The 26,285-nt window shown below is 53.5% G+C and overlaps 2 protein-coding genes across 3 annotated transcripts in view; both read left to right on the top strand.

Moving 5' to 3' along the window:
* Positions 1 to 8,098: 8,098 nt before the first annotated feature.
* Positions 8,099 to 15,392, top strand: ZNF853 (zinc finger protein 853). 2 transcript variants are annotated; one of them, XM_060122430.1, is made up of 3 exons: positions 8,099 to 8,586; positions 9,377 to 9,494; positions 12,040 to 15,392. In XM_060122430.1, the coding sequence occupies exons 1-3, from the start codon at positions 8,575 to 8,577 to the stop codon at positions 14,055 to 14,057; spliced, it is 2,148 nt and encodes a 715-aa protein (XP_059978413.1). In that variant the 5' UTR covers positions 8,099 to 8,574; the 3' UTR covers positions 14,058 to 15,392. The 2 variants fall into 2 exon arrangements, with proteins under 2 accessions (XP_059978413.1, XP_059978414.1); XM_060122431.1 differs by having other exon boundaries at positions 8,100 to 8,586; positions 9,372 to 9,494.
* ZNF316 (zinc finger protein 316) overlaps positions 9,385 to 26,285 on the top strand; it is a 37,478-nt gene continuing 20,577 nt past the window's right edge. The window contains exon 1 of the mRNA XM_060122401.1: positions 9,385 to 9,494. The gene's annotated coding sequence lies outside the window, so the exon portion shown is untranslated. The remainder of the gene's footprint in view (positions 9,495 to 26,285) is intronic.

A 26,285-nucleotide genomic window follows, 5' to 3' on the forward strand; every position in this document is an offset into this window, starting at 1 on the left:
AACCAGAGAAGCCACCACAATGAGAAGCCCGCGCACCGCAACGAAGAGTAGCCCCCACTCACCGCAACTAGAGAAAGTCCACACGCAGCAACGAAGACCCAACACAGCCAAAAATAAATAAATAAATATATTTTTTTAAAAAAAGACTTGAGCCAGAACTACTGGAAAGAGAATCTGTCTTTTCACTTGAAGCTAGGAGGGTGTAAGTCCACAGCTGGGGTGGGAGAGGCGGGGGGGCAATCACGTGGATGGAGGGTGACCACACAGAGGAACACAGAGCTGAGAAATGAAGAGACCCGAAGTCCTTATGATGACACTTGTGCCCTGGATCTTGACATGCCTAAACATGGTATCTATACCCTGGGCTTCTAAATTATGAGTCAATAGATGCTTCCCAACTTTTTTCCTCAAACCAGTTCGGGGTGATTTTCTTTTACCAGCAGCCGAGAGATTCCTGATGAATTCACAAATACATATACCTATGGATTTTTATAAGAAACATCTGGAAAACTGTGTTCCTAGCTGTTAAGAGGGGTTGTCTCTGGAGGTTGGGATTTTAGGAGAGTTAAACTTTTTTTTTGGCCACGCCACGCGGCATGTGGGATCCTAGTTCCCGGACCAGGTATCCAACCCAGGCCCTGATAGTGAGAGCACCGAGTCCTAACCACTGGACTGCCAGGGAATTCCCTAAACTTTCTACATTATGGCTTTGCTGTCCCACATGGAAACCTGTAGCCCATGTGGCAGCTGAGGAGCCCTTGAAATGTGCCCAAATGGAGATGCGCTGTGCGTGCAGAAGACATATATAAAAAGAACGTAAAAGTTCTCATTCATAATTTAAAAAATCAATTACACGTTGAAATGATACTATTTTGGATAGATTGGGTTAAATATTACTAAAATTAATTTCACCTGTTTCTTTTTACCCCTTTCAATGTGGCTACAAATTTTTTTCCAATGACTTTTATGGCTTGCATTTGGCATCACACTTCTATTAGGGCTGGTAGAGAGAGCACATGAAAGCCAACCTGTAAATCTTTGCTGAATGGATATCACGTTTAAAGTGTTTGCAACATGCAGTATTAACTTTGTGATCAGATCAAGAAAATAAAGTTGAGAAATGTTTAACGCAGTTGCTAATATTTGCGTGGGGACCCCAGGTGCACCTCAGCCCCTGGGATTTTACATCACCTGCTGGACTAGGAATTAGTTGGTGGAATGATCAAGAGCGTGGGCTTTAGAATTCCACAGACCAGGATCTGACCCCAGCTCGCCCTTTGTGGCCTTGGAGGAGTTCATTTAATCCTCTGAGCCCTGGTGTTTTCAGCCACAAAATGGGGCGAAACACGCTTTCCTCCATAGGTGTAGCTTGACTAAGGCGTTTGAAAGGAGAACTTCTGCCCCTTTGTTCCCTGGGCTTGAGCTACCACCACCAAGCCCTAAGGTGCAGTTTCCCTCCTAACTTTGTGGAGCTGCTGGCTGTCTGCCAAATCCATTTTCTCCTTCCACTGAAATTAGGTGGTAGCTGAACACACCACTAGATCCCTTTTCGCCCCTGCCTCCCTGGCACGTGATCCCCGTGCCTCGGGCAATGTAGATTGGATAGCCAAACTGAGCTGAGCCATTCAGAGTCTTTCCTAGGAGTTTAGATGTGGCGGCCAAGAACATGTGCCTCCCAGGTCTCCTGCTCTGGGAGCGGAGCTGACTTACAGCCCCAATCAGATTTTAAACTCAGAAGCAGGCAAGCACCTCAGTTCCAGTTCTCTGAGAGTGAACATCGGGGGATGGGAGGGTGGGGGGTTGGACCTGGGGAAGCGATGCCTGACATTTGCCCACTGGTCACCACCATGCACGCTTTACACACACCCTGGGCAGTCAGTGCTGCCCCCTCATTGGTCACTCTTCCCCAGAGCATACTCTGGACCTTCTCCATTGTCCCCAGCTGGAGATGCAACTTCCTGCAGCCCCAGAGTTGCCATCTGGGTGCAAGTCTGTCACATTCCACTCCCCCTCCAGGCCTGTGTCATTTCCTTTCTGTCTTTCCTTCTCTCTGATTCTTTTGCACACAGTCTCTGCCTCTCTCAGGAAAGAGAAAACCAAAAGCACCCATCCACCAGATTTTAGAAACTGGAACACAGATGACCTAGTGGACCTGACTTAGCAGAGTAGAGAAAGCTGAAAGCTAAGCTGTCAGAGGCAGAAGCCGAGAAGCAGCCACCTGAGCTCCGCAGACCCCCAGAAAGCCTGCAGAATCCAAGGCTTCCTAAAAACAGGAAGATGGGTACAACGTATTAAAAGGAGCCAGTGGGCCCCCAGACCTCACCTCCCACTTTGTATCCAGCTAAGAGACCCCTCCTCCTCCACCCTGGCAGAAGCCTGAGACCAAATAGGCTCTGATTTGGGGAACACCGGGCAGAGCCAAGGCAGGGAGAGTTCATCTTGAAAGCAGGGGGATTTGATGAAATCTGCTTTGCGTAATATGAGAATCCTCTTTTCCCTGTTAGGCTCCTAGAATGCTCATGATCGAGTTACTTTTCCAGGCTAGAGCTTAAATGAGTCCTTTCTAGAAAAACTGAGTGGCCTAAGAGAAAGTACTAACAGGTGTTTGAGGACACCCCTCCCCCGGTGAAGTTCTCCAGTTGTTCAATTCCCTCTCTTGTATGCAGAGTGACTCACTCCATGCATATGACTGAACAACCCAGGGTCACCTGGCATGCTAGGAAACCCTCCAACAGGAGAGACAAAACAAACACATTAAAAAACAAACAACAAAAGGAACTGCAGCAAACAAAGATGACAGAGGGAGCAGGAACAAAGTTAACTGTTCAGAGAGATGAGAGCAAGTATTGTAATCATGAAACAAGAACAGCAAGTATGAGAAAAGCAACAGCTTGAGAATAAGAAAGTGCTGGGAAATTGAAGACAGGATAGCAGAAATAAAAACATTCAACAAAAAGCTTAGAAGAAAATGAAGAGAACATCCTCTAGATCTGGGCTCTAGAAAGTGCACTGAGTTTAAGTGATGAAAAATGGAAGAGGAGTTAAAATGACTTGAGAGGATTAGAACAGAAGGTCCAATATCTTTTTTAATATATAAATTTATTTATTTTATTTATTTATTTGGCTGTGTTGGGTCTTTGTTGCTGCATACAGGCTTTCTCTAGTTGCGGCCAGTGGGGGCTACTCTTCATTACGGTGCATGGGCTTCTCATTGCGGTGGCTTCTCTGGTTGTGGAGCACGGGCTCTAGGTGCGTGGGCTTCAGTAGTTGTGGCACATGGGCTCAGTAGTTGTGGCTCATGGGCTCTAAAGCGCAGGCTCAGTAGCTGTGGCACACGGGCTTAGTTGCTCCGCAGCATGTGGGATCTTCCCCAACCAGGGCTTGAACCTATGTCCCCTGCATTGGTAGGCGGATTCTTAACCACTGCGCCACCAGGGAAGTCCAGAAGGTCCAATATCTGAATAATCAAAATTCTGGAAAAGGAGAAAAGAAAGCAGAAGGGGGACATTATCAAATAAATAACTCAAATTCATTTCTCAGAACAGAAAAACATGAGTTTCCAGATTGAAATAGCTGCTTGAGTGTCCATTATGGAATTTCAGGATACAGGTTATAAAAAAAAAAAGATTTACAAGGTTCCAAAGAGAAAATACCAGTCACATGCAAAGGATCAGGTATCAAAATGGCCCTGGACATCCCCAGTAGCAATACTGGAAGCCAAAAGGCAATGAAGCAGTGTCTTTCAAATTTTGAGAAACAATTGCCAATCTGTAATCCATACTCAGTCACATGAGAATGAAGGTTTTTGCACATGAGGGTTCCCCAAAATTTACTTGCCATATACTTTTTCTGCTGCAAGACTTCAAACTACATTTCCCAGACTCCCTTGTCTTGACCTCAGGCTAGATTCTATTATACTAGTGAGATGCACTAATGAGAGATGGAAGAGAAGACATTTCCTGTTTCTGGTGGTGCCTTCACCAGTGGCTGGTGGGTCTGGGCTCATGAAATTGCTTTGGACTCACAGTTCCAACAGTGGGTACAACAGGCTTGATGACACTGCTCCCTGAAATATTGTTTTTCCCCTTTGCTCCTCCAGCCCCGAGGGCACTAATTTCTGGGTGGTCTCATCTTCCCTCTTTGTAATACTGAAGCCCTTTTAACATGTTTGTACCATTTTCCTGTATTAAATGTTATGTTTAATTACTTGAGAATTCTGCTGTTTTCCTGAATGGATTTTCCGGGCCTTGGGCTGACTGAGATTCCACTCTTGTAGTTGTACCATCTGGAACACATCTCCACCAAGGCCACACGGCAGCAGAGGAGTGAGATGGAGGAAGCACACCAGCTCATAAGAGCTTTGTCTTAGAAGTAGCATATGTCACTTCCTTTCATAGTCCCTTGGCCAAGTTATTCATTTAACCCCAATTTAACTGCATGGAATGCTTGGAAATATAGGGGAGCTCTTGGAATATTTGTCGAGCACAAAATGTCTCTACTACAATGAGAAAGAGAAAGACGTGGTATGAGGAAACAGAATGATGCGAGAGAGAGAGAGAGAGAGAGAGAGAGAGAGAGAGAGAGAGAGAGAGAGAGAGAGAGAGAGAGAGGGAGGCAAAGGAAAGTCCCAGATTGATGGCAGTGGAGAGTCCCAGGCTGATGGCAGCAGCCCTGAGGGCAACCTGCCCAATTTGGATCCCAAGGAAGGAGGCTCCAGAAGGGATGTCTCTGGAAACAAAATGAAACAAATAGATTTTCTGAAGGAAGATGTGAGGAGACCTAACTGTTGATTCTAAGAATGAATCAAAGAAATTTAAGAGAGAAAGCGAGAAGGAGTGATTAATTCCAGGAAGAACCAAGAGTTGTATAAGAAGGAAACTAAGAAAAATAATTCACTAGGCTGAGCAGTGAACAACATTTGCATAGATATAATTATGGAAACAGTAAACATGGATTTACCAAAACTGATAAAATTGTGTTGAGAGGTGTGGTACTGCACTGCAATTCTGATACTGACCACCAGAGTTGGCACAGACTCCACAAGTTAAGGACATGATCCCCAACAAGACTGCCCTGACCTCAGATATCCACTGCAAGTTTGCAGTTTCCCAGGCCACCTACACTTCTGACCAACTGGCTGCAAATTCAGGGGTTCCTATGACCCACTCGGGTTCAATAATGCACTAGGTCAACTCACAGAATTCAGGAAAGCACTATACTTATGATTACAGTTTTATTATAAAGGATACAAATCAGGACCAGACATGGGCCATGAAGGGACCCAAGGTCTGGGAGAGTCTTGAATATGGAGCGCTCTGTATCCTCTCTCTGTGGAATCAGAATGCATCCCACTCCTCTGATTATCACCAACCAGGAAGCTCAGCTGAGCTTGGTGTCCAGAGATTTTATTGGGGTTTCATTACGTAGGCATGATTGACTGAATCATTGGCCACGAGACTGACTTCTATCTCCAGCTCCCCACCTTCTCCCCAGAGGTTGGGTTGATATCACTGGCTCAAAGCCCCAATTACAGAATCACATAGTTGGTCTTCAGGGTATGACTAGCACCCACCCTGAAGCTCTCCGGGGGTCCATCAGGAATAACAAAGGCATTCCTATCACCGAGGAAATGCCTAGGGTTTGAAGCTGTTTTCCGGAAAACGGGATAAACACCAGACAAATGATTGGACAACAGGAGGATGAGAGGGAAAGTATGCATGTGTCTGTGTGGTTTAAAGAGTTAAATCTGCACCTTCCAAAGTGGGATACCATCTAAACTGGAAAAATCAAGTAATAGCATTAGAAGCATGTTATTTAGAAATATGGCAAGAGATATTAGAAGAAATGGGAGTGGACTCAGAAGTGAGGAGATACTTTCCTTGTTGCTACAGATTTTGTAGAACTATTTGACTTACACAGCTCGGTACGTGTGTTACCTTGATAAAAAAAAAAAATCAAAGGGAGGGAATTCCCTGGCAGTCCAGTGGTTAGGACTCCATGCTTCCACTGCAGGGGGCACAGGTTCGATCCCTGATTGGGGATCCTGCATGCCCTAAGGCGCGGCCAAAAAAAAAAAAAATTAAAGGGAAAATGAGGAAGAAAGGGAAAGGGTGGCTGTGGTTGAGCCAGTGCTCAGGTATGGACCAGAGAAATGATGCTCTTAGGGAGAGAACTGCTGACCTGGGAAGACACCTTACTGCAGGTTTGCAGGATGTAAAGGTGAGCAAGGAGCCTGTGGTAGGAAGCAGAGCCTGAAAAGGCAGCAGATCGGGAGGAAGGGGGAACCAAGGGTGTTCTCCCAGCAGCCACCAGAGAGATGTCCACAGCTGCCTAGAGGTGGAATGAGATGAGAGATCCAGTGACATGGAGGTCCCTGGTGACATGAGGGAGCTATCTGGGTGGAGTGATGGGGCAGAGGCGAGGCTGCAGAGAGGGAAGGAGGGACAGGCTAATGGGGATGTGGATGGAACTATTATGGGTCATCTTTCCGGGAAGTTTGGGCACCCAGGGCAGGAGAGAGAGGTGATTGTATGTTTTTAAGATGAGAGAGCCACGAGAGTGAGTAAATGCTGTTGGAAAGCAGCCAGCCGTGGGGGAGGTTAAAGATTCAAGGGGTGAGTGGAGCCTCTGGGTGTGAGGTCTCCCAAGAGGCAGGAGAAGGCAGAGACAGCTGTGCCCTCAGCCCCTCCCAGGGGAGCGGAAGGTGCACACCTGCCCTGTGCAGGAGGGGGATGCTCACTTATCCTCAGACACCCGGCTAGTGGGGTGCAGTCCCCACCCCACAGATGGAAGGCAATGATTGGCCTCATTCTATGGCTGGAAGAAGTCCCTGGGAACCCGGATTTTTCTGTCTCCAAAGCTAGGCTCTTACTGCGCTTGTTCTGCGGAGGAGGAAGATGTGGCCCTGCCCACTGGAGCTCCTAGTCTGAGGTGAAGCTGCCAGACAGAGTACAGGCAGTTCAGACAAGGGCCAGAGGGGAAGCCCCAAACGCCATTGCCTGAAGGGCCAGGAAGAATCCAGAAATGGAACAAGGGGGCCACACGTGTGGCAGCTATGTGAGCATGGAGACAGTAAGGAGGGGAGGGGGCTGTGACCACATGAGGGCTTGTGTCCCCCTCCGGCGGGGCATTCCCATAGTCCACCCAGGAGCAGCTTCCTATGGCCAGCTCTTTGGGTTTTCAGAGAACTGGAGTATCCCGATTTCAGGGTGAACTCATCTCCAGATCAGAGAGACAGTGCAGTAAAGGGATGGGATATTGAGATGGAGGGACCCCTGACCAGCCGGGAAGTGGCTAGGCACGTCCAGGGAGGCCGCTGCCAGGTGCTGCTGGGGTGGGGACTGGGGAAGGCAGAGGGCGGGGGTGGGGCAGGGGGCCTTGTGCACAGAGGAAGCGAGCAGGGGGCGCAGAGAGGGACGAGCTGACCAGGGTGGCCCGAGGGTGGCCCCTACGACGCCATCTGGTCCTTTGGGACCCACGCCCACCGTCCTGGCTGCAACACTCCCCGCCCCCTCAGGCCTGTCCTCGCCACTCCAGGGTCCAGGACCGGAGGTCCAAGGGGAGGAGGGGGAGGCCTCTTCAGGTGGCCCGGGGTGGGGCTTCACTAACTGAGTGTCATCTAATTGAGTGCTAATTAAGCCCAATTTGTACCCTGGCCAGGGGCGCCCTGAGGCCGTGCCTGTCGTTCACGGGGCGGCAGGGCCCCAGCTGGGAGCCTCCCGCTACACTCCTGCGGCGACAGTCGCCAACCCCGGCGCGGACGCGCGCACCCAGGGATGCGGCCGGGCGAGTGGCCGGGCGGGGAAGGGTTAAGCCCACCGAGCTCGCTGCTGCCTAGAGCGGCGGCGGCGGCGGCGGTGGCGGCGGCGGCAGCGGGGGCCGGGGCGCGGGGCCGCGCGGGCGGCGGGCGGGGGACAGGATGCGGATGCCGGGGGGACTTCCTGTGCCGGCCCCCGCCGCCCCCGCCCCCGGCCCGGCCGCTGCCCGCACGGACGCACGGCCGGCGGGTCGCACGCTCGGGCGGGCGGGCGAGCGAACGGGGACCCCGGCCCGGCCGTGGCGCCCGCCGCCCGCGGGGCCCGGCCCAGGCTGCCCGCCCGCGGGCTCCCGGCACCTGTGGCGGCAGGCGGACCCCGGCCGGGGCCGCGCTGCCCCGGGCTGAAAAGACACCGGTGGCACCCGGCCCCGCCGACCTCGGGCTGGGTCGTCCACCGGGGCCGCCCTCGGGGCCGCCCCGTAGCCCTCGGCGCCCGCGATGGTCCCGCACGGCCGGCCCTGAGCCCCGCGCTGGTTGGGGGCTCGGCCTCCTCCAGCCCCCACCCCAGGGAGCCGACACCAACTTCTGCTCTTGAACTCCGCTCTGCCCGCTTCTTTTGGCCCAGCGCGACCTCGGCAACCCAGACCGCGGCCGACCCTCCTGAGTGCCCAGAAAGGCCCCCGGGCGGCCTGGCGCCTCCCCGGCTCCTTCTGGATGGGGGCTTCTCAGGAAGGTGCTGGCTGAACGCTTGGGCCTTCACCTTCCAGCCCCTGCTGACCACACCTCCCCTAGTGCAGAGGCTGCGTGAGGAGCAGGAAATGCTGTACCAGGTGAGGCCCAGTGGGTAGGACAGCAGGGTGAACCTAGGGACGCTTCTCTGAAGAGGCTTTGGACTGGATTCTGCAGGGCTAGGGAGACCTGGAGTCACCCTGTTAGGAGGGGAGGGAGGACTGGACATGGGCACACCTCTGCAGGGGCCAAGGTGGACGCGGGAGAGAGGCGGGGAGCCCTCCAGACCTCAGGACTGCCTGGGCACAGGGCCAGACAGGCAGCCCGCCAGTTCCGTGGGTCGTGGTACCCTGGAAACCTGCCTTCCTGGGAGCTGAGGTGGCACCTGGACCGACCCACATGGCCTGGAACCGCTGGTCTGCTGGCGGCCTGGGAAGGTGGGGTGAACCCCCCAGCAGCCTGGGAGGCAGGAGGCCAGGGAATTGAACAGACTTGTCACTGCTTGGAAGGGGGCTAGGGGAGTGTGAGATGGACAAGTCTCTCTTTTTTTCTGCAGACTTCCCCAAATGTCCCTTCTGGGAGTGCAGCTAGCCACCTTAGTATCGTCCCTCAGTGACGCGCAGCTGCATGGGCTGCCCCGGCTGTGGGGCTGAATGCGGGCCCTGCACAAAGTCTGGAGAGGCAGGACTCCTTGTGCAGGCGAACGGGCTGGGGATCCAAGCCTCTAGGCCACCCCTGCTCATCCCTTTCCTGGTTATGGACCACACGGTCCTTCTTTCTAGCAGGGGTGAGCTGCCAGCTCTGGGGGTCGTCAAGGGAGTTGGTGCCCCTGGGCCCGGGGCTCACAGCGCTCCTACGCATCTGAACAGCTTCCTTCCTTCCTCAGCACAGCGGGCTCCCTGGGATCTCCGTCTGACTGCCAGGATGGAGGTAGGGCCGGCAACCAAGACCTTCGTGCTCGAGCTGCGGTGTCTTGAAGATGGGGGCTCAAGGCCTGACACCCTCTCAGGTGAGGGGCTGGGGGGGGGCCTCTGACGTCCTAAACCAGGAGATGGTCCTCAGGTCCCCAGCGAGGATCCTTTGACAGAACTCAGGCCTGCCACAACTGGGAGGGAGCCCTGAGTGGTGGCGGGCGGCCTGCTGTCTGGAGGGGCACCCACCTGGCAGTTCCGGGGTGTGGAGGGCAGACTGCACCCACTCACGTCGGCAGGTTCACATCGAGAGAGCAGGTGGCTCGGGCTGCAGTCTTGCTGGTGAGGGCTGCCTGGCAGTGCAGACGTTCTCAGCCCCTGCCCCGGACCTGTATAAGTGCTGGCTGGGACCCTCTGCTGTTTGCCCAGGGCTCACACAGCCTCCATTTTCCTCCCACTTGTCCCTGGCTCCAGACTCAAGGTCCCAGATTGAATTCAGCGGCAGAGGCGCCCTCTTGTCATTGGCCGCGTGGCTTTTCTTTGGCCTCTGCTTCCATCCAGCTTTCTCTCCCCTCTTGCCCAGAAGCAACTGTGGCCCTGCAGAACCTTCCAAGACCCCGTCTCTCTCTGGGACCTGCTCTGGGCGAATCTTTCCATGGTGGCCACACTCGTGGGACTCAACTCCCCACTCTGGGCTTCGAGGGTGCTGAGTGAGGGGCTGGGGCAGGGTTGAACAGAGCATGAAAAGGACCAAGGGAACTGGAGGGGTTGGATGGGGATGTGTGGACTTAACTAGGACTCTTGGCTTTTTTTTTTTTTTTTTGCCCGTGCCGCGCAACTTGCAAGATCTTAGTTCCCTGGCCAGGGATTGAACCCGCACCCTCAGCAGTGAAAGCTCCGAGTCCTAACCTCTGGACCGCCAGGGAATTCCCAGGACTCTTTTGGCTTAAATATTTAACTGACAAAAATCTCACGAGAGCAGACACATCAGGTGACACTTAAGTATACATTTACTACAGCATTGTTGTTAACAATGTTTAAAATGCCAGAAGAAGTCCGGAGTGGCCATATGGCCAAGCACTGTCCTAGAAATGAGAGGACCCACACAGAGGCGTGCTGTGTCCCTGCTGCACCCAGAGGTGGTGGGAGAAGGGAGTGTCCATGTGAGTGTCGATTTGCCGAGAAAACAGGTTTTCATGGCTGTCTTCCCTCCTTTCCCGCATACTCCCACTTGATGTGAGTGTATAGGAAAAATGCGTTCACTGATCCGTTGGTCTAAGCAAAGGTTATTGGGAATAGTTTCCTAAAAGGGAATTATTTACATGTAGATATCCCTTGGCTTTATTAATTCAATATTATTTATTATTCAATATATTCCTGGAAAAGTAGCCAGAAAGCAAAATTTACAAAATCAAATCTCTACTTTCCATTACAAAATTGAAAAGATGATATTGTACGAAGAACAGATGTTGAAATCAGACTTGGGAATGGAGAAAGCCTCTTCAGATTTTCTGATAACACAGCAGGAATGCTCAAAGTGAGAGACTGCGTGTGGGTTTTGTGAAACAGCAACGGAATGAGTCCTGTTTAGCTGAGCTTACACTGCGTCCTGTACCGTGCTGGGGCTGCTCATTTATCCCCTCTAATTCTCACGATTTCCCTGAAAGGGATTTGTCTTCTTTAGCAGATGGGGAAATTTAGGTTCCCAGAGGTTAAATAATTGGCCAGTTGCCATGTTGACTTGGGGCCGTGAGTTGGTCCTTTCCATCCCAGAATAACAATCTAAAACACTTCCAGCTTAAGGACTGTTTCAGTTGGAGCTAGTTATATCCTCAGTATTTCCGAACTGTTTGTTAGTTTTCAAACCCATTCCAAACCCACAGGGAGAGGGATTTTTCAAGCACCTGCTAGGGGTAATGTCAGGGCTCTTCCTGCTTCACTCATTAAGCTGTTGGTGTGGGTGTCACTAAGGTATGTTACAGACAAGGAGGGCCCTGAACCTGCAGGAGGTTAGACAGCTGCTCACTGGTAGAGTTTTTCTGAACTGAGGACTTCCGACCTGGAAACCTCATGTTCTCTCTGACACTTTGGTGACTTTTAGAAACTGCCGCAGAAACACTTCCAGGCAGCCTTACAGAAATTCGTTATTATGTACAGAGGAGGTGAGTTCCTTTAATTTACGGTGTGACCTTAACTGAGGTCTGAGTTCAGCATGGGCCTGTGGCTTAGCCGTGGGAATGGCTGGTTCACTGTTTCCTACTGGATGGCAGTTAAGCCCAAAGGACTTCTCAGGGAGAGGTGCTGGGGAGCCACAGGCCCCCACGGTGTCACTGCCAAGGTCTGAGGCACGGAGCCTGTGTGGCAGAAGGCCCAGAGGAGAGGTCAGGGGCTGGGGTCCAGGGTGACGAGACCAGCTGTCCCTGGGGCACCTCTCCAAGCCAACTCCACACCTCTGGGCGTTTCCGTTTCTACCATACCGCCACTGTCACTTGGTCCAGTGTTTTGGGGTCCCTTCTGAGGGCTCAGGAGTGTATGGTACAGTGACTGTACATGGGGCAGAATAAGGGGGGAGATCCTGGGAGTCTGGATCGGAGAGCTGCCTGTAGATCTTTCTCTCCTGGCTTCCTGCCATTTCCGCTACAGGTGGCAGCGGTGGGAGTGAGAGTCAGGAGGAGGAAGAGGCTCAGGAGAGGAGCAGTAGCCCACCGCGGCCAGCAGTCTCAGCCCCGAGGGGGGCCGGTGCAACCACTGAGGGAGGCCCGCCAGAACAGCAGGAGTTGCAACCCCGACAGTTAGAACAGCAGCCAGAGCTGCGGCAACAGCCACAGCAGGAGCAGCGGCAACAGCTGCAGCCACGAGACGAAGGGTCAGGACCTCAGCCAAACTCGCAGCAGCAACAGCAGCAGCAGGGCGGGCAAGAGCGGCTGCCTCGACCACAGCCGGAAAACCCCCAACCTGTGCGACAGGAGCCCCTGAAACCACAGCCGCAGCTGATGCAACAGCAGAAGCAGCCACAGGAGCAGCACATGCAAGAGCACCAGCTGTCACAGCAACAGCAGGAGCAGCTCCAGCAGCAGCAAGATGGGCAGCAGCAGCTGCCTCGGCAGCAGCAGGAACTACAGGAAAATCCCCAATCTGTGCACTATGAGCAGCGGAAACCACAGCCGCAGCGGCTGCAAGAGCAGGACCAGCCACAGGAGCGGCAAGTGCAGGAACAGCAGCTGTCACAGCAACAGCAGTTACAGCAGGAACAGTCGCAGCCGCAGCAGCAGGAACAGTTACAGCTGCAGCAGCAGGAACAGTTACAGCCGCAGCAGCAACAGTCACAGCTGCAGCAGCAACAGTTACAGCTGCAGCAGCAACAGTTACAGCAGCAGCAGCAGCTTCAGCAGCAGCAGTTACAGCTGCAGCAGCAGGAACAGTTGCAGCAGCTGCAGCAGCAACAGTTACAGCAGCAGCGGCTGTTGCAGCAGCAGCAAGAACAGTTACAGCAGCAGCTGTTGCAGCAGCAGCAAGAGCAGTTGCAGCTATTGCAGCAGCAGCAAGAACAGTTACAGCAGCAGCTGCTGCAGCAGCAACAGTTACAGCAGCAGCAGCTGCTGCAGCAGCAGCAAGAACAGTTGCAACAGCAGCAGCTGCAGCCCCGGCCGCTGGAGCCAGAGGAGGAGGAGGAAGAGGTGGAGCTGGAGCTCATGCCGGTGGACTTGGGGTCGGAGCAGGAGCTGGAGCGGCAGCGGCAGGAGCTGGAGCGGCAGCAGGAGCAGCGGCAGCTGCAGCTCAAACTGCAGGAGCAACTGCAGCAGCTGGAGAAGCAGCTGGAGCAGCAGCAGCAGCTGGAGGAGCAGCAGGAGGTGCAGCTGGAGCTGACTCCGGTGGAGCTGGGGGCCCAGCCGCCGGAGCTGCAGCTGGAGCTGACCCCCGTGCCGTCGGAGCTGCAGCTGGAGCTGGTGCCCGCCGCGGGGGGCGGCGGTGCCGCCGTCCCGGGGACGCCCGCCGCGGTCGTGGTGGCGCCCCCGGGCTACGTGGTGCTGCAGGAGCTCATGGTGCTGCCGGCCGTGTCGGCGCCCTCGGTGGTGGCCATCCCGGGCCCGGCGGGCAGCGCGGCCCTGACGCCGGCCCGGCAGCGGCGGCGGCGGCGCGCCCGGGACCGGCCGACCATCTGCGGGGAGTGCGGCAAGGGCTTCAGCCGCAGCACGGACCTCGTGCGGCACCAGGCCACGCACACGGGCGAGCGGCCCCACCGCTGCGGCGAGTGCGGCAAGAGCTTCTCGCAGCACTCGAATTTGGTGACGCACCAGCGCATCCACACGGGCGAGAAGCCCTACGCGTGCCCGTACTGCGCCAAGCGCTTCAGCGAGAGCTCGGCGCTCGTGCAGCACCAGCGCACGCACACGGGCGAGCGGCCCTACGCCTGCGGCGACTGCGGCAAGCGCTTCAGCGTCTCGTCCAACCTGCTGCGCCACCGCCGCACGCACTCGGGCGAGCGGCCTTACGTGTGCGAGGACTGCGGCGAGCGCTTCCGCCACAAGGTGCAGATCCGCCGCCACGAGCGCCAGCTGCACGGCGCCGGCCGCTCCCGGGGCCTGGGTCTGCTCCGCGGCGCGCGCGCGGCCGCCGGCGGGGCCCCGCGCGCCGAGCAGGCTGCGGACAAGGCGCCGTGACCCCGGGCGGGGGCCGAGGTCGGGGAGGGCGCCGCTCTCCCTGTCCCCCACCCGGGAAGCTCAGCGCCCGCTAGGACGTCTTGACCCAGTTCCGGGGTCTCGGGACGTCCTGGAATATCGCCGGGAAAAGGCTACCATCCTTCTACCGCGTCAACCGAGTGGTCGGACGGGTTCACCCTCAGAAACACTCCACAGGAGGAAGTCGACGAGGCTAAAACAGCACGGATGTTGCACATCAGTACAAACAGCACACGGTTCAGATTCGGCATCGGGTACCGATGGGTGAGAAGTCGGTCAGGGAAGCCTCCCTGGGAAAATTGGACTTACTGGAGGTGAGAGCCGCAGGGGAGAAATTCCAATGACAAGACGAGACAGTGGGTGACATTCGACAGAGCTCGAACACTAACCAGGGAGTCCGATGTACGTGGTACAACGCACGTGAAAAGGATTTGGTCCTGGTGAAAATTATTTCATGGGAAAAAAAGGAAATGTATCTGCACTACGTAGAAAACTGATCAAGGCATTAAGCTGTCCTCAATGGCATTTGCCTTGAAAATACTTCCTAGAATGAAAATTCATCAGGGTGGATAAAATCCTGATTAAAATGTTTGTGTTCATAAACACAGGGTCCGAGTGTCCGCTGGGTCAATGTGCAAACGCCAGGAAGTCCACTCTGGGTGAAGGTGAAACCTTCCCTCCAGGGCCACCCAGGCAAGCCTCAGGCCGGCTCTAGGCCTCTTTGCTTCCGTGTTCCCATGCCCACAGCCGCTCCCTAATGCCTCTTGAGTAGAAAAGCCTGGGGCTGAAGCAGAGGGCATTCTGGGAGTGCTGTCCAAGGTTCTAAGGGGTGGTCCCTCCATCCTTCCCAAAGAGCTCCGGGTAGCCCCACCCTAGCCTCCCTTCTCAGATGCCCGTCCAGGGACTGAGGCTGTGGGGTCGGGGCCTTGAGACGCAGCGGCAGCTTCTCCCGGGCCAGGCTGTGCAGAGGGCTGGCCGGAGTAGACCCTGCCTCATCGCCGGGAGTCAGAGGGAGAATGTCAGGGACAGGGATTGGAGGCAACAGAAATGCTCTTTATGACAGTTTTGTAAGCATCTGGGGCTCAGTCAAAGCAGCAGCAACGTGATGCCTTGTGGGAAGGCAGGATGATGCCGGGGCGGGGCGGCACCCGCCACCTCAGGCCCCCAAGCCCTTCCTGCTCTCGACTCCCCCATCTGGCTACTTAGATTCTGCCCTGCTGTCCCCCTGCTTCTCCTTTACTAACAGAGCCTGCTACGTTTTACAGATGTGTTGGTAAGTGAGAAACAAACAACGAAAAATAAATTAAAATGAGGAAATACATTGTCCTGCCTGTGTTTTCACCTCTGGGTTTCATGGGGCTTCATTTCTCCGGCACATTTTCCTGGTCGCTCTAGAAACAAGGGACTTAGTATTCAGGCCCGTGCCCAGTGCCCCTCACCCTAGAGCCATCCTTGTAGCCTGAGACCCTTGGTGGGGAATGGGCTCATTCAGTAAAACCCTCCTGGGAGGGATGAGGACCAGAGAGTGGACGCTGGAGGAACCCAGTTTTGGCGTCTCCATGGCCTTAATAAATCACGCACACGTAGACCCTTGTTTCAAGGTCTGCTCCTGGGGAGCCCACCTTAAGACTGACGGTGTTGACAGCGGTCTTAGCAAGTGGAGTCTAAAGTGGGGACCCTGGGCTTGGACCACTCGCCCATTGTAGCAACAGGGGCCCCCTTGTGGGTGGTGACCCCTGGCCACTATACTGATGGACAGGACAGGATACCAGGTGAGAGGGGATGCCCCAGCTCATGCGGTATCTTGAGCACTTCAGAGATGTGAGAAACGGTTATTATAGGTACTGTGGAATGGGTTGGTTTTGCTGAGCACCATTAAAGCCACGATGAGGGTAAAAGAGGGCACAGAGAGACCGTCAGAGGCCTCCATGCAGTATTTAAAGGGACTCGGTTCTTTCTGCCAAGCGTTGACTACCAAGGACTAGGCACGAGGTGTAATGCAAGAGTAGAGAAACTTATGGCTTGGACCGGGGTATCTGGGCAACGTCCTTGAGAACACCAAGCCCCCACATTCCCCTCAACTCTGGGCAGCAGGTGTGACCCGATTTCCCTTGCTAGAAACACCAGCTGTGCGTCTTACCTTGTCCAGAGACCATGCAGAGGTCTGGTTGAGGCAGATGTCTTTCAAGACAATACTTGCCCTCCTATGATGAGGTTCTAGGCCCAGCACGGCCTGGCTGGGGCAGCGCTGGCTCCGCCAAGGGAGGGAAGGGATTATTCACCAAAGGACCTGCAAGTCCTGGCTAATACCTACCAGCGGGAACAAGGGAAGCACACCTAGGAGTGGATCTGGGGGTTGAGGGGCTGGGAGTGGGTGGCATATTAGCCTGGAGGTTGAGACACGCCTCTGTGTCCCCCTGGGTAGCGCCCTGGCAAGGGCACCTGGAGCTGGTCCTACTGCTCTGCTGAGACGACTGCTGGAAGCTTGGGCGTGACGATGGTCCACATCAAGTGAGCTGGGGTTGCCAGGACTGCCTGGGCAGAGTGTTGAGTCAAAGTATCAGAAGTCTGGAGAAAATAGATGTTTTATTCCAGAGAACCCATTGTTGGCTATGCTGTGGGAGAGCCCAGAGGACCTTCCCTCCCCGAGGAGATAAGCAGTGTGCAGGTGAGAAGGCACTGGCTTCATTCAGGAGCTAAGCAGGAGCTGCTGTCTGTAGACCTGGGCTGACATTAGAAGTGCCTTCACGGAACTGGACTCTCGTGTCAACAGGGCAGCAGCATCCTTGGAGTAGCAGCGGCCAGATGCAATGCTGAACTCCCAGGACGAGACAGACATAGTTACTGAAATGCGCAGTAAGCTGGGGGTGGCGTCCAGGCCTGAAGGGATCCATGGTGATGGGTAGCAGACAATGGTGTTCCCAGGGACAAGATGGGTGAACAGCCAACTAGGCTATTGCTTGACTTATATTAAAAAAAAAAAAAAGTGGTGACCTTGAAGACCAATGTCATCTTCCCCAGTGGAAAGTCACAGTCTCTTTCCCAGTTCCTAGATCTGAGCCAGTTCTGAGCCAGAGCCCGCTGATCACAGGAGAAGCCGGTCCCCTGGGCAAGGACTTTACGATGCGACAGTTCCCAGTGTTCGTATAGAGTAGTGTTTCCTTGGTCCTTCCCCCAAATAGACCTGGGTCCGTTTCCCTGAGCAACCATTCACTGAGGGGACAAGGGTATCCAGATCTTTCAAGCAGGGGCTCTGGCTCCTTGGGAGTAAAGGTCTGAGTAACCCCATCAGACAAGCCACCTAGACCAGCAGAGGTGCTAAAGCCAAGGATGGGGAAGATGAGAAGCGTCAGCCGGGGCCTCAGGGGCTGTACGTGACCCCACCAGCCCTTCTCCAGTCTGCGTTCTCCACCCAGAGTGGAATTCATATGGGATGCGAGTGGATCTGTGTGGGTTAAGGAGGGCTCGGGACAGATGTTGATTCTCTGCCCACCTCTCCTTGGACGAGTCCTTACAGACGTACGGTCCCCCCACCCCGCCCCGCCTAGCTTCCCACAGCAGCACCCGCAGGGGAAGGGGACGGGGCTCCTAACCCTGAGGGGTGTGGGAGTGTGAAAGCCCAGCTCCCTCCTCAGGCGAGGACAAGGCTTCGGCACCACTTCTCCTCCTTAGGAGCCCTGGGATGCCATGGAAGCTTCCTTCCCTCTGTGTGGCTGTGCCTGAGCCCTCCCTCCCCCTCAGTCCCCTTTCCTATGCTGCGTCCCCCTCTCTCACCAGCTTCCCCTGGCTGCATTTCCTTGAGTGGTTACTGGTGCGCAAATGGTCTTCCATGGTCTGGTCCTGGGAAACCTCAGACAGGGGCCAGGAGAGGAGGGGAGGCGAAGCTTGTGGGCGGGTGAAGGTTGTTCTGGCGGCAGGGGTTGACAGGCATCGCTGAAGAGCTCAGAACCCAGGGGGAGAGGGAGACACAATGGGATGGGCCGTGGGGACAGAGCCACGAGCTCTGCCACGGGGACCCAAGTGGCCTCACGGGAGAAGTCTTCCTGGGTCAGAAGGTGTCTTTTTGGTTTTTTTTTTTGTTGTTGTTTTTTGGCCGTGCAGCATGTGGGATCTTAGTTCCCCAACCAATTCCACGCCCCCTGCAGTGGAAGCTTGGAGTCTTAACTGCTGCCGCCAGGGAAGTCCCAGGAGGTGTTTGCAAGGTGAGGACTGGAGGGACTGCGGGGCTGGCTCTGGGGTGGGAAGCATCCAGGCGGAAGTCATGCTGTGTGTGGAGGATCAGAGCCGGAGAAGCTCTGGATGTGGTTAGGAATTAGCAACTCCAAGGGTTTCCCGAGGGCCAGAGGTGCTATGGGAGACAGGTGTTGGGCGAGGGGTGGGCTGGGCAGGGGCTACAGTTTGTGGAATCACATCATTTTCAAGCCGAGAAGCTTATATTTGATCGTATGGATCAGTGTTTCCCGTACCGTGGACATTGGCACATTGTATCTATTATGTTCACCTTTACTACCGTTGTCTTAATATTTGTCTGAAATGGCTGATTTTGTTCTTAAACAGACGTCTGTAAAACGGGAACTGGGTTTCACCAGTACAGATGGAAGGCCAGTGGGGCAGCTCTGTGTGTCAGCTGGGCTGAGCCAACCACGTTTCCCAGAATCCCCTTTTCTGTCTCTGGTTAAGGAGGCCACACTCGGGGGCCTGCTGGGGGCAAAGAGAACACACACTGGGTGTGCAAGAAAGCAGTTCTAAATACAGTTACAACCACGTGACCCGCTGCAGAAACCAGGGCTGTAATAGTTCTCAGCGTTCTGCCCTTATTTTGATGTGAATCTGTTCATTTACGTATTAACCATTGTCTCCCTTTCCGTCTCCCATTTCTCTACCGTCTCATATAAAACACAGTCATAGTAGTTAATTTTATAGCTCAGTATTTAAGTTACAGAGAATTAAAGGTCGAAGGGAAATGATGGCACCCAAAGATGGATAAAGGGACTTTGTGTCCTCTGGGGGAAAGAGTTGATGTGCTTTGGTTGCACGGGAGTAGTTGCACCACTGTAGGTGGACTGGTGTGTTTGCTGGTTAAGTATGGTTTGTGGTTTTGGTTTCACACACATCGGAGGCCATGTTAGTGATTGCGCTGTGATCCATTTTCATCACATCCTCTCCCTTACGCTGTAAGAATTCCCTGTTGAACCATGGATCTCTGATGGGCTTCACAGGAAAAAAACAACCAGTCACACTTAAACATAGAGAGCACACATCTGATATTAATTCCCAACAATATAACAATATAATTCCCAACAGTAAAATACATATATATATATGTATGTATATATGTATATATCTATATCTCACATGTAAGCAATCATCTTCAGGACGTGGCATTTCCATTTATCACTGGGAGGAGATGTGTGATGCTGAGATGGGAAATGCACAAAAGTTCTGCAGTGCATCCCGGCTCCCTTGGAAGGCCACCTGCAGAGACCCCTGAGTCTCCACTGGCAGAGCCTCTTCCTCTAGTCCTGGGAGTTTGCACAGGTGTCCTCCCCCCATCTTCTCTCCCAGAACCCATGGGTTTCCAGCAGCATCCTTGAAGGTGACTGCAGGGTTGAGATTGAAGGCCTCCTTACTTGTATGGACAAAACTCCACCAGGAAGCCCAGCCATGAACGATCTCGGGGGACACTCTCCTTCCGACTCCCATGCTGGGTTCTCGGCTCCACGGTTAAATGTGGGCAGGTTCCAGGGTCTGTCGGAGTCTGCTCCTTCCCTGTCCACAGCCTTACACCAGGTGGCCTCGCCTAGCCCCCTGCCTTAATTACCATCCCTTTGCCCTAGACTCCCAATAAGGCTCTGACTTCTCCCCAGAACTTCTCAGCATCTCTCCCACCCCTACTTGACTTCTCCATTCCAATAGCATCTTAGACTACCTAGGCCTGCCCTCTCTGCCTGCTGTCCCCAGGATGACTCCTGAGTCCTGAAGCCAGCCCAGCGTGGACTCTGGAAGGCCCACGAGCCAGGCCCTGCCCCTGGGGTTCCTGCCCAACACTGATCCCCGCCTTCCCCTCTCCTAACCCTCTCCTACCTTGCCAGTTTCCCTCCTGAACCCTAACCCTAACCCTGACCCTGACCCTGACCCTGACCCTAACCCTAACCCTGACCCTAACCCTGACCCTGACCCTGACCCTAACCCTGACCCTGACCCTGACCCTGACCCTGACCCTGACCCTAAGTCGCAGAGGAACTCTGCTTTTCTGGGTTTATATCACATCTTGGCCGTTCTGTGCCGGCAGCCAGCCAGACCTGACTAATTCATATGTGTTGGGAGACATCAAAGGAAAACATAGAGACAAGAACATTAAGAAAAGGAGTCTTCCTTGGGGAATTCTGTAAAGGAGTCCAGACCTTACAAGGCTGGCTCATCAAGTGAAAAAAATACAGTGGGAAACATTTTTTAACCCCCAAAATTACTGACTATAATTAGCCTCAATTGTTCATATAATGATCATATCTGCAAGGGTTTGCAAAAGGTAGGGAGAAGGTTGTTTCTATGAGGGGGTCAGGCTAGGACTCAAGGTTTTACCTATTTTAGGCACTAGTGTGAGACAGAGGGACCAGGTAAGAAGTCCTTCCTGTCTCTTTGGGTTGTGTTAGTCACAATAATGGCAGTAGGGCAGGGTGTCATTCTGCTTCTTAGCAATCAGGTAAACATCTCTCTGGGCTGACCCTTGGGCTGTATTTGTGCCATATAAGGGGCTGGCTGGCTAAGCCCAGAAGTCTCTGGTGAAACAGAGAATCTCCAGGGAATAAGATACAGTCAGACTTTGAGTCAGCCTTTCCTCTTTCAGAAACTAGCGACGGTCCTCCAGTGAGGACTTGGGGATTGGAATTGTAGCCACCAGTTACTACGTGACAACTCTCCTTGCCTTTAAAATGTGAGCGAGAGGGTCTATCGTTCTGGGTTATTGTGTGTCAAACAGGTAAAATAATATGTGCGAATGAACCTGGCATACAGTAGACAGTTGGAATATGTTTGTTACACTGAAAGCAAGAGACCAACACATACTCTTTCCTCTGGTTGGATTTTCTATGAGATAAGGCTTTCTACTATTCCAAGATTTCAAAGTGTAGACACTGTAGAAATGAAGACTTTGTGAGGCCCCCAGATGGTAGAAAGGCATAGCGATGCCCTTAGGATTCTCCCTTGCAGGTAGGGTCTGGTAGGGTTCCCAGGTAACCTTATCCATCCTGTGACATCAGCCACCGCCCAGGCATCTCCCCAAAGTCCTGAACCTGAGGACTCATTGGTCTCCCAGACTTGGATATTCCAAAGATCTAAAGCTCAGTCAGGCCACGCGGAGCTCTCAATCCCTGGCCAAGCCTGTACTTCCTGATTTCCCCCTTCAGTGGCTGGCAGCACCGTCCACATGGAGACATTGAGACACAAACCCAGGAGTCCTTCTGGATGGCCCCTGCTTCTCCTAACGCCCTCTGTTTCACTTAACAATTGCTGTGCAATAATCCACCCCCAAACAGTGGCTTAAAGCAACAGATTTTTATTATTTCTCATGGTTCTGCAGGCTACCTGGGCTCAGCTGGGTGGTCCTTCTGCCCCATGTGAGGTTAGCCAGGGCTGTATCACCTGAGGGCTCCGTGGGGCTGAGACATCCAAAAGTGCTCATCACGAGACTTGTAGATGATACTGGCGTTCAGCTGTGAGCTCAGTGGGGCTGTGCACTATACTATATCATGGGAGATATATATATACATATATCTTATAACAGGGTATTCCCAATTCCTACTTCTTCTCCCTTATAACATCCCAGTCATTCATGTCACTTCTCCATTTGGTCCTCCTGGAGGTAAAACTCACACAAGTGCAAGGCCTTCCTAAGACTGGAACCTCTGGAATTTTTAGGTCTCAGACTTACCACACTGAGGCCCTAACAGTTTGTCTGTTACAGTTTAAGTCTTGCTGCACCAGCACCGGCTCCAGTGCAGTTTCTGCTCCTGCAGGCGCTATTGCTCTAGGAAGCTGTGATTCTCTGTATCTGCTGTCTGTCTCTCCAATTCTGGGGGCAGTGGTTTGCCCCATGATTTCAATTCTCTGATGGATCTAGGATGAGTTGTTGATTTTCGTTTGTTTTCTTGTTGTGATGATGGACTAGTGACTTCCAAGCTCCTTAAATGTTGGACCAGAAACTGGAAGTCCTGCTAAATTTATTCTAAAAGCTAACTTTACTTACCGTAAATGGAAAACCAGTGTCACTTGACATAAGTAGAAGGTAGTTGTAAAAAAAAAAAAAATACGATGGAAACAAAACGATGTTGTTAAATTATCTTTGTTTAAATGGGAGCTGAGCAAATGTCTGAAAGGTGTTAGAGACCAGGGAGCCCCAAACAGAGACTTTCTCTCTGATGTTATCAGAAGAAGAAGAGTAAAGGTAACAACTGCTTCCGAATGGAATTCAGCGTTACTGAAAGTCCCTTCCCAGCACCTCCTAAAATGATCTCTGTCTCACATGACCTACAGGAGAAAAATCTAAATTCCTTACCTCAGTAAAAGGCATTTCAGACTCTGGACCCTTTTTATCTACTAGGCTCTTTCCTACCACATTCTTCCAGACACTAAAAACTCTGGCCGTAAATTGATTTATTCTGCCAGTCTACTTCCAAGTTATTTATCTGTTTTAGGAATAAGTAAACAAGGATGTAGTAAGTATACAAACAGGAACCAAATTTAAATAATGCAATTTAAACTGCCCACCAATAACGTGCCTCTCGCTCCCAGCAGCATGGCTTACAAGGCTGCTGAGTGGCTGACTCGGGGGAGGGGAGGGGAGACATGGAGTGGGGTTAGGTGGTCCATAGCCTTGGGGAGCTGCTGGACCAGCCCTGGACCACACTCCTCCTCCGACCTGAGGACAATCACATCCTTGGTGTGCATAGATTGTTGCTTAGATGATCTTTCCTGTTACTCGGTGCTGAACTCAATCCTGACTGGTTTCCCAAATTCACCTGGAAAAGAAGTAACTTTACCTATTTATTTATTTATCTTTGGCTGTGCTGTGCGGTTTGTGGGGATCTTAGTTCCCTGACCAGGAATCCAACCCATGCCCCCTGCAGTGGAAGTGCGGAGTCCTAACCCCTGGACCACCAGGGAATTCCCAAGAAGTAAATTTAAACACATCGAAATAAGGTGTAAGAAATCGAACGGTCTCCAAAAAATAAATCAGATGCTTCTGCATTAATAAAATTTCCTTTCTTATAGATCTATAAACCTTTTAGTGGATGCATATAAAAATGTATCCACAAAATCAAGTTCGTGGCGGGAGCGGGGTGTGTCATCTGCCTAGTTACTGCTGTGCCCTCCACGGGGGATGCTGGTGGTGAGGAGGCTGTCAGCCATCCAGTGACTGCCATGAAGTTCATTCTGTGTGTCAGCCTTCCTGTGGCTCTGCAGCAGGGACACGGGATGTGAGAGGTACGAGGCATCTAGGTGCACTTGGAATTTGTGAGATCCAGGATGTCTCTTTTGGGGCATATGGGCTTTGATCTGTCCCCACCTTTGCACAGACTCATCCACAGGCGTGCACTGCCTTCAAGGGCTGGCCCCCCACAGTTGGGCAAAGCTCCCTCCCACTAGACTCTTAGGACATGCTCAGCTGTCACCACCTGCAGGTAGTCCTCCTGGGCTCCTCCTGGGTTCTGCTGCTGTGGGCTGGCAGAGTCTGGCACAGAGGAGTGCTGACCAACGTCCCCAGCCAGCCCCTACATGCCCCGCGTAGGGAGAGGGCAGCGGTGCCACTGTCAGAGGGAACCAGAGAACATCACCTAGGGAATGCTGGGAGTGAGGATTCTGATCAGATATCCAGGGTGGGGATTCTGGCTAAACTGACTTGACAGGATTTCCGCTAAAACTGGGCAATGCAAAGATAGCCAGGGGAGCCCCAAAGTGGAGGCCTAACTGAGATGAGGCTCAGACTAAAAGTTTGGTGTGGGAGAGAGTCTTTGTCACACCCGGCTCAGGCCTCACCTCTCTGCAGTCCAGACCCCACCCCTGCCTGTTCCCTTCTGCCTGGACTTGAAGCTCTGTCCCTGTTTGGTGGGCATTTTTGTCATTTCTCTCTGCACCCAGGATGGGAGGGAGCCGTCTGCTCTTCCTTTCTGCCCTCTGGCAGTCCCCTGCCTGTCCTGTCCCCAGACCCGGCACAACCGCTCTCTGCCAGCCTGCCCTGCACTGCTGGGAGGGAGGCTAGGATGGACTCGGGCCAGGCAGGGGGCAATTTAAACTGAGGGAGGGTCTGGGCCAGGGAGGGGCTCCCTCCAGAAGGACAATGGGCAGAATTCTTCACAATAGTGTCAAGGATCACAGAACCAGGAGGTGTGTTCCCAAGGTGATCAGGTTTTCCCCCATCAGCAATTCCCATTTCCACAGCTTAACTCTGTCACCTTGTGCTACAGACTGAACGTTTGTGTCTGCTTCCTGCTCCCCTCACTCCTCAAATTCACACGTTGAAGCCTAATCCCCAACGTGATGGTATTAGGATGGGGGGACTGTGGGATGTGATTAGATCATGAGGGTGCAGCCCTCATGAAGGATATTAGTGCCCTTAGAAAAGGGACCTCCAGAGAGATCCCTCACCCTTTCCACCGTGTGAGGACTCAGTGAGAATGCTCCAGTTATGAACCAGGAAGAGGGCTCTCACCAGACAATGCGTCAGTGCCTTGACCTTGGACTTCCCAACCTCCAGAACTGTGAGAAATGAATGTTTAAGCCACGCAGTCTATGGTAACTTCGTTATAGCAGCCCAAAGGCACTAAGACACTTTGTTACCCTGAAGCCTTGTCATTGTCCACATGGGTTACCTCAACAGCCTTTGGACAGCACCCTGCATCCCATCTGGACCCCTGCTATTCCCATCCCCCCCCCATCCATCTTGGTAAGTGACAACCCACCCCTACCTGATGCCATTGCTGGCTGCCTGCTGCTGTGGTGCCCCCACTGAGATGTGAGGCCACAGCCACGGGATGGCCCCGCCCCCTCCCCAGACTTGCCCCAGGCTCCTCACCTACAGGCTCTTGCTCAGGCCAGGTCTCCCCTGCCCCACTGCATCCCAGTCTCTGGCCATCTTTCAGGTATGGCAGAAATGCCACCTGTCTCATGAAGGTGTGGGGACCTCCTCGCTGCAGCTCCCCTCAGCTCCTGGCCCATGGCTCTCACAGTTGGGACCTCAGGACTTGCCCTCCTCTGGGCATGGAGGCCCTGTGCCCCTCACTGCTCTCTCCACCCTTCACCCCCGACCAGCCCAGGTGGCAGGTGCAGGAGGAGCTCACGCTAAGGCCAGCCCTTCTCCCTGCTGCTTCCCCGCTGCCCAGTCCCCTTTCCAGAGCTCCGACTAACAGGTTAGTGCTGGCCAGGCCAAGCGACAACGTCCAGTTTGGGTCTCTGTTTTTCTTGTTCTTGCTGCTTCCTGCTCTCTCGGGCTACAGGCCCTGGTGGGCCCTGTCCCTGGGACACACTGCCAACCACCCCTCTCGTCTCTTCTTCTGGCTCAGAAGCAGCTGGTGCAGGGTGGACCAGCCCGGATACAGGCCCACTCACCCTCCCTTTCTCCCCAGGCAGCCTCATATTGGCAGAAGTCTCGAGCGGGCCTGGGTCCCTTCTTCTGATGGTCCTTGTGTTTCTGGTCCATCAGCTGCCCCTCACAGAGCCAGGCAATTGGAAGGACTGGGGCACATCTAGTTAGCCCATCATGTCCAAAAATGGCCTCAAACCCCTACTCCATTTCCAGTCATCCGCAACATGGAATACTGATGCCTTGTTTTCATTTATAATTGTTTTCAAAGGGCTCGCTATCGCTGCCAGGCAGGATCGTATATCTGAGTTCTGAGAGACCCCATGGTAAATTCAGATGGCCCTAAGTGGGTCTCCCTGTGGGTGGCGCTGAGTCTGGACTCACGAGTTGGGTCACCAGGTTCTCCTGGGAACGCAGTGAGTCCTGCGGGCCTTCTCGACACTTCTCTTCCTGGTCCCACCCCCCCTAACCTCTCTCTCCCATCCCCTTTCACGCCTCAACCTGCAGCCTTCTGTCCCCATCAGGTTCTCACACGTTTCTACACACGATCCTTAGGGCCTGGTGAGCCACGGGGCCCCCCATCTCCCCCGCCCTCCCCACCAACTGGAGTAAGCACAGGGTCCAAAGCTCAT

Source organism: Lagenorhynchus albirostris, chromosome 15 (assembly GCF_949774975.1).
Source record: "Lagenorhynchus albirostris chromosome 15, mLagAlb1.1, whole genome shotgun sequence".
In the NCBI taxonomy this organism is placed as follows: domain Eukaryota; kingdom Metazoa; phylum Chordata; class Mammalia; order Artiodactyla; family Delphinidae; genus Lagenorhynchus; species Lagenorhynchus albirostris.

Coding starts and splice junctions, on each gene's coding strand:
- ZNF853 (XM_060122430.1), top strand. Junction 9,495..12,039: donor AAGGCCTGACACCCTCTCAG/GTGAGGGGCTGG, acceptor TTTCCGCTACAG/GTGGCAGCGGTGGGAGTGAG.